This window comes from Bombina bombina, chromosome 6, assembly GCF_027579735.1.
Source record: "Bombina bombina isolate aBomBom1 chromosome 6, aBomBom1.pri, whole genome shotgun sequence".
Lineage (NCBI taxonomy): Eukaryota > Metazoa > Chordata > Amphibia > Anura > Bombinatoridae > Bombina > Bombina bombina.
The window spans coordinates 42,605,663-42,618,021 of record NC_069504.1 but is presented as its reverse complement, the minus strand read 5'-3'; the positions used below and the strand labels follow the sequence as shown (position 1 = coordinate 42,618,021).

The following is a 12,359-nucleotide window of genomic DNA, read 5'->3' as shown; positions in this document are numbered from 1 at the left end:
CTGCGGATCAGGTCCACCAGACCTCGCTGAATACGGAGAGCAATACGCTCGCCGTATTCAGCATTGCACCAGCAGCTCACAAGAACTGCTGGTGCAACGCCTCCCCCTGCAGACCAATAGGCTGTCAGCAGGGGGTGTCAATCAACCCGATCGTACTCGATCGGGTTGATTTCCGGCGATGTGTGTCCGCCTGCTTAGAGCAGGCGGACAGGTTACAAAGCAGCGCTCTTTGTGACCGCTGCTTCATAACTGCTGTTTCTCCTTACGGAGCTTGATAACTAGAGGCCTATATCTGTAGTTTATTATATAGAAAATATTTTTGATATATTTAAGACAGTAGTCAATTATAATTATAGTATTGCTACACCTGTAGCTTAAATATTTATATAAAAGATGAGTTACAAAATAGGTTGTTTCTACATCTGTAGTTTAAAAAGTAATTAGACTTCCCTCTGGGCAGGCTTATCGACTCATTTACAATAACGTCATTTTTATATTTACAAAAAAAAGAAGCAAATGAAAACTGTTGTACTTATCATCTAAACCATAATCACTTGTTTTCCTTTCTAGGTTGTCTAAGTTAATTATTGGAAGAATTGGAAAAAATGAAGATCTTCTCACATCTGGGGATATTCATTTTAGCAGCAGCTGTTTTAACAGAAAGGAAAACGTGGGCGCAGCCGGAAGGTAAGATACAGAAACGTGCAGACGCATAGGGCAGAGTCTGAGACAAACTTAAGTACATTTAGTCTCCTGATTCTGGTTACTAGCTGCAATACCTTGAAAAAGTGTGAGTTCTGATGGCACTACTGTATGTATTTTATACCATTATGGATACTGCCACTTTAAATAGTTCTAGGCCATTATTGTATTGTAATGTGGCTAGTAGGTGCTATATATAAAACTCAGACAATTTCTTATTCAGTTTAAGGATGTTAAAAAAAGGATATTATACAAGCACTCATTTCATCCCTGGTTTATGTAATACGTGGGCCACAAAAAATTTAAATAAACTTTATTAGAAAAAAACAATACAAGTGGGTTTAATAAAAAACGAAATGCTTTCAGTAGTAGAACCTGATAGTTATGTGCCTGACCCAATACTAGCATCACTGACTATTATATCTGTAACTGATTTAGTCAGAGCATCATCTCAGTGCTGTAATTGGACATAAGTAGTATGAACAGTATAGTAGTTATGTGTAGATTAATGCTTGACAGGATATCTATAGGGGGGCAAGTTATCTCCACATATCAGTAATCATGTTTATCCTGATTTATCACAAGGAGAATGTTTATATATAATTCCAAGGGTGCTGACATAAAATTGTAGTGCACAAATAACGTAAATCAGTACACCTCTAAATATTATATGAAATGGTTTTCCTAAATACTATAGCGATACTGTACACTATTCTTCATATATATATATATAGGAACAGGTCAACTACAGGAGGATGTTATATCTTACAACATCATAAAAGTGTACTATCTCTTTAAAAATAAAACATATAACGAGTGTGCTCCTTTCATTTGTTGTTAGATTTCAAATAAATGAAGTTGCAAAATTGTGTATATTCCATGAAAGAGCTCATAGAGTAGCTTTACTTAGTTAAATGGATACTAAACCCACATTTTTTCTTTTAGGATTTGGATAGAGCAGCAATTTTAAGCAACTTTCTAATTTACTCCTATTAACAATTTTTCTTTGTTCTCTTGGTATCTTTATTTGAAAAAAAGCAGGAATGAAAGCTTAGAAGCCGGCCCATTTTAGATTCAGCACCCTGGATAGCGCTTGCTGATTAATGGCTATATTTAGACACAAATCAGCAAGCTCTTCCCAGGTGCTGAACCTAAAATGGAGAACATTAGGCAAAAGTCATCAAAGGTAATTCAATTAGCTGTCAACTTTTGTATTTGCCATGTTCAGTTTGCTTCTGTGTACATCTGTGGAACTCCATATAAAAACCCTTCAAAAAAACTAAGAAATACATGGTTTACATTATTTTTGTGTGTTTACCCAATACAAAAAACCCTTGGGCTCAGAGGCTACATTCACTGCTTCAATAATGGAGCCTGGTTGGTGATCTGTGGTACGGAACTATCCATGGTGCTGAAGCTGTGTATAAGAAAACTCCAGTAGTAGAATAACCCATAGCCGAAATGTGTATGTATGTATGCATGTATGTATGTATGCATGTATATATATATATATATATAAAAATATATATAGTGTCAATATAAAATATAATTTACACAAAAACATACAGGGTCTGATGAACAAATACTCACCAGCATGAAGATAATTCTCACAAGAAAAAAAAAAGCTTTTTTCTGATCATTATATTGTAATTTAACACTCTACATGGCGGTTGATCACAATACTTTAGAAAAACGTATCAAATAAGCACACACATGCCGTACACATGCACTTAATGCACAACTTGAAATACGAGGTTAGTGACAATTCTAGACGCCTTTGAAATATAAAACACTCAAAGCTTTATTGTAGAAGTTTAAAACATAAAGGGCAGCACCACTGCACACACCTCAGCTGGTATCCAACGCATTTCCTGCCGCTACACGGCACTTCGTCAGGGATACTGTCAGCTGTAACACATTATCCTTAAATAGACCTGTTCCTTGTACTCACCTTAAAGGAACAGACACACTCAAAATGATCATGTCTCTCATAAAAGGAAAAAGGGCTCAGTAAATTTGAAAAGAATATATGTATATAACAGAATGAGTGCCTTCTCAATCTACTTACAACTTTAGGTTAACCAACATCAATTGTTATTATATCTACAGGTTCCAGTGCAGCTACATTTCCTTACAAAATGAATACATAATGCTCATAAACAATGCACATTGCAGAAAAACAGCCTTAATGATTTATGATTTATGTAATATAACATCAGTGACTATATTATTTACAAAACACCTCACATAGACCAATACCATGCTTAATATAATAATAAAACATAATAAACCAGGAGACTTGTTTAGAAAGAAAGTATATGTACAGGTATTAGGTTAGACCATAAATAAAGAATGGAACATAAAAAATAAATATTCCACCATATAGTAAGTTTATCTATGGTACTGGCTGTCATATCTCTTGATCAAACCTTTGTATTCTCATATTTCATTATTATGTTCTACTATAATTACTTCTGTCACTCATTAAATACCTGCGTATATCTTGGCCAACTACCATAGCAAGAATGAAATTTATAGCTGAAAGTCTCTTTGTTCTTGAAGTGCTAATGATATCATATGTATACAAAAAATATAGTAGTACTTTTAACCTCATCCTACTGTTATAGAAGCTCCAACCTCAGTTCCCTGTAAATAATTTCACATCAGATATTTAATTAATACCCAAAGGACGACCTGTCTTGAGAGTATAGATCCAGTATACTTCTTTTTTATCCAGAGCCTGCAATCTATCCCCACCAGTATTTAACTTTGGTACTTGATCAATGGCTTGAAATTCAAATAAAGAGCTAATCTAATCTATATGTTCTTTATCATATTCATGATCCCCTCTATGTGTGGCAAAGTGTCTAACCACTGGAGTTCTTGGTATCTCCGCCTCCAGTGATGCTCCTCTAATTCTTTCCTTTAACATACGTGTCGTTCTTCCTGTATATTGGCCACCACAAAATGTACATGTAATAAGATATATCACATACCTAGAGTTGCCATTTAGGTGCTGGGTTACAGCAAATTCCTTACTAGTAACAGCGGAGACAAACTAATCCCCCTTCTTAATATAGTCACAGGATTTACATGGTAAACCCCACACCTAAAATTGCCACTCTTCGTCCTCACAGGATTTACATGGTAAACCCCACACATAAAATTGCCACTCTACGTCCTCAGCCATTTTATACCTTCAGGCACAGATTTAGTTGAAAAGTCCCTTTTTACGGTATTTTCAGTGGTTACGGTTTTCCTTGATACACACCTTACCCCATCTTTCACTACTTCCTGCAACTTGGGGTATGTATTTTTGAATTATGCTACACACCTCAGTGTACTGCCTGCTGTATCTCGTAGAGAAGGTAAGGATATTCCTATCTTCTAATTCTGTTCCTTTCTGTTTGCCCTTTAGCAAAGATGTCCTATCCACACATATGCACATATGCACACACACATGCATGTATGTACACACATTCACATAGATATACACATACACATAGACGTACACAAACAAACATGCACATACACACACACACACAAGCACATACACACATATCTACGTGCACACACACAAAAAGTGTAAGAGTACAAACACACATATACACACACACATGGGTGTACACACACACACATGCGTACACACAAATGCACATACACACATGCATGTACACACACATGCACATACAGGGAGTGCAGAATTATTAGGCAAGTTGTATTTTTGAGGATTAATTTTATTATTGAACAACAACCATGTTCTCAATGAACCCAAAAAACTCATTAATATCAAAGCTGAATAGTTTTGGAAGTAGTTTTTAGTTTGTTTTTAGTTATAGCTATTTTAGGGGGATATCTGTGTGTGCAGGTGACTATTACTGTGCATAATTATTAGGCAACTTAACAAAAAACAAATATATACCCATTTCAATTATTTATTTTTACCAGTGAAACCAATATAACATCTCAACATTCACAAATATACATTTCTGACATTCAAAAACAAAACAAAAACAAATCAGTGACCAATATAGCCACCTTTCTTTGCAAGGACACTCAAAAGCCTGCCATCCATGGATTCTGTCAGTGTTTTGATCTGTTCACCATCAACATTGCGTGCAGCAGCAACCACAGCCTCCCAGACACTGTTCAGAGAGGTGTACTGTTTTCCCTCCTTGTAAATCTCACATTTGATGATGGACCACAGGTTCTCAATGGGGTTCAGATCAGGTGAACAAGGAGGCCATGTCATTAGATTTTCTTCTTTTATAACCTTTCTTGCCAGCCACTCTGTGGAGTACTTGGACGCGTGTGATGGAGCATTGTCCTGCATGAAAATCATGTTTTTCTTGAAGGATGCAGACTTCTTCCTGTACCACTGCTTGAAGAAGGTGTCTTCCAGAAACTGGCAGTAGGACTGGGAGTTGAGCTTGACTCCATCCTCAACCCGAAAAGGCCCCACAAGCTCATCTTTGATGATACCAGCCCAAACCAGTACTCCACCTCCACCTTGCTGGCGTCTGAGTCGGACTGGAGCTCTCTGCCCTTTACCAATCCAGCCACGGGCCCATCCATCTGGCCCATCAAGACTCACTCTCATTTAATCAGTCCATAAAACCTTAGAAAAATTAGTCTTGAGATATTTCTTGGCCTTGACGTTTCAGCTTGTGTGTCTTGTTCAGTGGTGGTCGTCTTTCAGCCTTTCTTACCTTGGCCATGTCTCTGAGTATTGCACACCTTGTGCTTTTGGGCACTCCAGTGATGTTGCAGCTCTGAAATATGGCCAAACTGGTGGCAAGTGGCATCTTGGCAGCTGCACGCTTGACTTTTCTCAGTTCATGGGCAGTTATTTTGCGCCTTGGTTTTTCCACACGCTTCTTGCAACCCTGTTGACTATTTTGAATGAAACGCTTGATTGTTTGATGATCACGCTTCAGAAGCTTTGCAATTTTAAGAGTGCTGCATCCCTCTGCAAGATATCTCACTATTTTTTACTTTTCTGAGCCTGTCAAGTCCTTCTTTTGACCCATTTTGCCAAAGGAAAGGAAGTTGCCTAATAATTATGCACACCTGATATAGGGTGTTGATGTCATTAGACCACACCCCTTCTCATTACATAGATGCACATCACCTAATATGCTTAATTGGTAGTAGGCTTTCGAGCCTATACAGCTTGGAGTAAGACAACATGCATAAAGAGGATGATGTGGTCAAAATACTCATTTGCCTAATAATTCTGCACTCCCTGTATTTACACAAACACACACACACATACACACATATGTACGTGCACACACACACAGAAAAAGTGAGAGTACAAACACACATATACACACACACACATGCACATAGGCACACCCATACACCTACTTGCATACACCCACACATGGCTGTACGCACACACACATTCGTACACACAAATTCACGTACGCACACATGCTCATACAGACACACACACTATTTATTATATCTACATTGTCAATCGTGGAGGGATTGGGTGAGAGAGGGTTGAGATGATAACTGTGAGACAAGAAGAGGGAGAGATTAAAAAAGATCCCCTGAGTGTTTCCCGTGCTTTTCTCTTATTGCTCCTCTCCTGGCTCTCATTCTATCTGTATCAGCCTCAATCAGGGTCTTAGCTCCAGTTATTCTCTACATTAACATTAAGCTATCAAGCATAGGCAGACCCATCTTGTAACTGGCCAACCTCTCCATGTAATTGTTGTTGTTTAGTGGTGAAAACTGTTGACATGTGAAATTAACCCATTCAGTCTCATAATGTGGCATTGTTGTATCAGTTACACTTTGATTTAAAGTGGCAAAAGACTTCATTACTCGCCCAGTTACTCAGCGGTATATGTTGCAGGTTTTCGGCACACTCAGGGTATATAAAACACATTAAATGTCCAGCTTACATGTGGTCAGAGGTCAGATTATATCTACAGTTTCCTACTGTTCATCATTTAGTTTCTGGCACTAAATCCTATTCTGTGGGACAGATATGAAAACATAGTTTACACCCTCTAAAATATTTTTTAGTATAACTTCAGCACTGTATTAAAAATATCACTGTTCCCATAACATAGAACATTCAACAAAATAATAATCTTATTTAGCAATCAGCAGTGTATTAGTGATATCAAATCTAGGAAAGACAGACATTTTGTTGTCTATTCCTCTCTGCAAATATTAATACTGTAGGGCCTATTTATCAAGTATGGAGCTTGAAGCCCCGTGTTTCTGGCGAGCCTTCGCCGCTGCTCCATAAACTGTCCGCCTACTCTGAGGAGGCGGACAGCGATCACCAGAAATCAAATCGATTGAATACGATCGGGTTGATTGACACCCCCCTGCTAGCGGCTGAGTGGCCGCAAATATGCAGGGGGCGGCGTTGCACCAGCAGTTCACAAGAACTGCTGGTGCAATGCTGAATGCGGAGAGCGTAATGCTGTCCGCATTCAGCGATGTCTGTCGGACATGATCCTCTGATTGGATCATGTTGGACAGACATTTGATAAAAAGACCCCTGAGTGTAGAGTTGCCAGGAAGTCCCACATTTGTACTGGCCAAGTGGTCATCTAGTAAAATGTATTTAAAAAAGTGGACCCTTAACAAACTGGTTTTTATCTGAGATGTGATTTCAGGGGCTACAGGCAATGAGGTCTATTCTGAAGTCTGATCACAACTCCACCCAATCACCTGCTTGTTATCTAGTATTTTTGTAAAGTACAGCTTACAACTGCCATACTTAATGGACACAGGTGAATAATTTCCAAACTCATTGCTAATAAAAATGTAGTTAGAGAAGCCTGCAGATAGATCTGGTATTTACATTTTCTCTCCGAGCACAAGCAATTTGGATCCTGAAATTATATTTTGTGTTTGGTCCTTCACAGATATATATATAAACACTAGTTAACACAAATTAGTCTAATAGAGTCTCAGTTTTACAAACGACAACTAAACAATAGAGTAACATTTTATTTCCTCTTCCCTGATATTAATGATGCACCTTTTTTCAGTATGCAGGTCAGCAGAAATGGCAGATATTTTATTTTTGGTGGATGAGTCTTGGAGTGTTGGAGAAGAAAACTTTCAGATAATTAAAGACTTTATTGTGAGCATGATAAGTTCGTTTGAGAACACACATGTTCTTGGGAAGGAGGGGATACGTTTTGGAGTTGCACTTTATGGAGATCTCACAAGGTAAGAAGCAAGCTCTTCACCAAACACGAGCGATAAAAACGTATCATACACGTTCTAGCATCTAGTAAACAAATAATTTTATATTTTCTTGCTTTGGTGTATCAAGAGTTGAACATGTGTGCTGACATTACTGTTTGATGGCAGTATCACAGAGAGGCGTTTTACTATACATCGCAATGGGTGTCAATGCTGGAGAAATATTTGAAGCAGCATCGTCCCCGACATTGGCGATGTAAAGTAAACTATCCCTTTTAAATATATAGCACCGAGCCTAATAAGGTGTCGATTTATCATGCTGCGGCAGAGACAGGGGCGTACATATGTGCTTCCGGAATTAAGCATTGCATATGAGTGCTATTTTGCACTCGCGTACAATCCCGCCCCCTGCCCACGCACAGCCAATCACACGCGGGCAATAGCTGTCAATCTTTCCGGTCGGATGAGACCGGAGAGATGGAAATTTGCCACATAAGAGGTGGCGAAAGGTTAGGGAAGCAGCGGTCTGATGACTGCATTGTTTAAATAACATTTATTGTTGCAGTTAGTTGCAATACTATTATGTCACAATCGCTTATAAACTATGTTTTTCACTTTCTTATTATTCTCAAAATGCATACTAAACAAACATCTATCTTTTTCTAAGATGTGACAAGCATTGAGAACAATTAGAAACTAGGTAAACAAAGCCTTAGTTGGTATTTATAACTTTAATATTATAAATCTAAGCCATATAATACACAGTGTCTTACATATAGGCAATGTTTTTACTCTATCTGTTTTCACTTTTGTTTGGATGTGAGGGGGTTAATTTTGCCGCCTCGCTTTCAAATAAAGGTGTTGAGTTTAGACACAGACTTTAGTCTATGAGTAAGCGCCTGTTGTGGCGTGAAACATGTTAGGCTGTCTGTTACCTTCACTGCCTTGTCTGCATACATTCTTTTAAATGTTCTAATAAAGTGTTATTGCTTTTAAACACTTTGCGGTTTGGAGAGTGCCTGCCTATTTTTGCTTTTGCTATTATCTACGGTTTGATCCTCCGCTACAGGCTACGGCACTCCAGGAGGTCAGAAGTCCAACGCCCCATATAGATTCAGGGGTTTCCGGGTCAGGAGCCGCTTGCCAAGGTTGCGGTAATCTCTACACTGCAAGCAGCGGTCTGATGACCACTGCTTGTTAAATAAGGACTGAAGGTTCTCTTGTGAGAACCTGCAGCCATAGTGGGGTAAAGGATTTGATAAATCAACCCCTAAATATACCTATATACCCCTAAACCAACATAACCCACCACCGCAAACTAACCCTACACTACTTAACCCCTAACATTCCTAACCTATTAATCCCTATACTGCCAATAGCCCAGAACAATAAACTCCCTAGCCTATTAACCCCTATACCACCAATAGCCCACTGCAATAAAATCCCTAATATATTAATCCCTAAACCGCCACAACCCCCCACTGCAAACACCCTCCCTCTAACCTATTAACCCCTAAACTGACATAACCCACCACTGCAAACTAACCCTACACTACTTAACCTCTAAATAGTCAAAAGCCCACTGGAGTAAAATTCCTAACCTATTAATCCCAACACCGCCAATAGCCAACCGCAATAAACTACCTAAGCTATTAACCCCTATATCGACATAACTCCTACCGCAAACTACTCCTACACTACTAACAACTTAACTGCCCAACCACCATAGCCGCCCATCGCAAACACCCACAAACAGCCAATCAGATTCAAGTTCAATCTGATTGGCTGATCCAATCAGCCAATCAGATTGAGCTTGCATTCTACTGGCTGTTCCGATCAGCCAATAGAATGCAAACTCAATCTGATTGGCTGACCCAATCAGCCAATCGGATTGAACTTGAATCTGATTGGCTGATTCCATCAGCCAATCAGAATTTTCTTACCTTAATTCCGATTGGCTGATAGAATCCTATCAGCCAATCGGAATTTGAGAGACGCCATCTTGGATGACGTCCCTTAAAGGAACCGTCATTCCGCGTCGGCTGGATGAAGATGGAGCCGGAAGAAAAAGATTGAAGATGCCGCTTGGATAAAGACTTCAGCCGGATGATGGACCACTTCAGCCCCCGCTTGGATGAAGACTTCAGCCGGATGATGGACCTCTTCAGCCCCCGCTTGGATGAAGACTTCAGCCGGATGATGGACCTCTTCAGCCCCCGCTTGCATTTAGACATCGCACGGATAGGAGGAAGACTTTGGACCCTCTTCTGGACGGATCGGTGATACCCGGCGTGGTGAAGATAAGGTAGGAAGATCTTCAGGGGCTTAGTGTTAGGTTTATTTTAGGGGGGTTTGGGTTGGATTAGGGGTATGTGGGTGGTGGGTTGTAATGTTGGGGGGGGTATTGTATGTTTTTTTTTACAGGCAAAAGAGCAGAATTCTTTGGGGCATGCCCCGCAAAAAGCCCTTTTAAGGGCTGGTAAGGTAAAAGAGCTTTTCAATTTTTATTTTAGAATAGGGTAGGACATTTTTTATTTTGGGGGGCTTTGTTATTTTATTAGGGTGCTTAGAGTAGGTGTAATTAGCTTAAAACTGTTGTAATATTTTTCTAATGTTTGTAAATAATTTTTTTATTTTTTGTAACAGTTCTTTTTTTATTTTTTGTACTTTAGTTAGTTTATTTAATTGTATTTATTTGTAGGTATTTGTATGTAATTAATTTATTGATAGTGTAGTGTTAGGTTTAATTGTAACTTAGGTTAGGATTTATTTTACAGGTAATTTTGTAATTATTTTAACTAGGTAGCTATTAAATAGTTCTTAACTATTTAATAGCTATTGTACCTGGTTAAAATAAATACAAAGTTGCCTGTAAAATAAATATTAATCCTAAAATAGCTACAATATAATTATTATTTATATTGTAGCTATATTAGGGTTTATTTTACAGGTAAGTATTTAGCTTTAAATAGGAATAATTTATTTAATAAGATTTATTTTATTTCATTAGATAAAAATTATATTTAACTTAGGGGGGTGTTAGTGTTAGGGTTAGACTTAGCTTTAGGGGTTAATACATTTATTAGAGTAGCGGTGAGGTCCGGTCAGCAGATTAGGGGTTAATAATTGTAGGTAAGGTAGCGGCGGCGTTGGGGGGGCAGATTAGGGGTTAATAAATATTATGTAGGGGTCGGCGGTGTTAGGGGCAGTAGATTAGGGGTACATAGGGATAATGTAGGTTGCTGCTGTGTGGATTAGGGGTTAAAAAAAATTATTAGAGTGGCGGCGATGTGGGGGAGCCTCGGTTTAGGGGTACATAGGTAGTTTATAGGTGTTAGTGTACTTTAGAGCACAGTAGTTAAGAGCTTTATGAACCGGCGTTAGCCCAGAAAGCTCTTAACTCCTGGCTTTTCTCTGCGGCTGGAGTCTTGTCGTTAGAGTTCTAACGCTCACTTCAGCCAAGACTCTAAATACCGGCGTTAGAAAGATCCCATTGAAAAGATAGGCTACGCAATTGGCGTAGGGGGATCTGCGGTATGGAAAAGTCGCTGCTGGAAAGTGAGCGTTAGACCCTTTCCTGACTGACTCTAAATACCAGCGGTAGCCCAAAACCAGCGTTAGGAGCCTCTAACGCTGGTTTTGATGGCTAACGCCAAACTCTAAATCTAGCCGATAGTTTTTTTAAAGCACTGTTTCCATTTTGGAGTGAACTGAAAACAAAATAGTGACTACAAGTTGTTAGGCAAAAACTTATAATATCTTCTTTTACTGCATTTTAACATTCTTTAGGTTGTAAAGCATGACCCTGGTGACTTGCTACGTTGTATCTTTGTAAGAGACCTTTAAACGAGATTGCGTCTTCGTTAACAGGTTTTTAATGGCAGACCCACCGCCCTACACTCTAAGTCCAAACGTTTCATGAGAGGACCTGTCATTCCAGGTTACAAGTTCACTAGTAAAGGAATTTTAAAGTCCATTATAATTTTCTGCTCTATTGACATCAGTGGGAGGAGCTAAAATCAACCCAACAGCTTTGGAAACTGCATGGGATATTGTTTTATGGCAGTTATTTGCCAGGCAAATACATAAATAAATAATGTAAATGTGACCATAGTTTTTATACTGTCTTGAAACGTACCATTTTCTGTCATTTTTCAGGATAAGTATTGAGTTGTCGGATTATGAGAACACTCATGAAGTTTTACTTGCTCTTCAAAACATACCCTATAAAGGAGGAAACACAAAGACTGGAGAAGCCCTTGGCTTCCTGGCAGACAGAGTATTCAATCCCTCCATTTCCAGGGAAGATGCTGCTAAGGTTAGTGATTCTATAATATCTGTGTTTTCTACAATGTGAGACTCATGTTATACAGATTATATAGTAATATCAACTGTATTTAATCAAATATTATTCTTTTTTGGGACAAACTATTATGAAATATTATAGCCATGCAGTAGTATACTACAGTTTAAGT

General features: G+C 38.6%; 1 protein-coding gene across 1 annotated transcript in view; it reads left to right on the top strand.

The window, feature by feature from the left end:
- Positions 1-12,359, top strand: part of LOC128664316 (collagen alpha-1(VII) chain-like) — a 913,939-nt gene that overhangs the window by 86,242 nt on the left and 815,338 nt on the right. The window contains exons 3-5 of the mRNA XM_053719156.1: positions 571-687; positions 7,725-7,908; positions 12,043-12,202. Coding sequence (XP_053575131.1) covers positions 606-687; positions 7,725-7,908; positions 12,043-12,202 — 426 coding nt within the window. The 5' untranslated portion in view covers positions 571-605. The remainder of the gene's footprint in view (positions 1-570; positions 688-7,724; positions 7,909-12,042; positions 12,203-12,359) is intronic.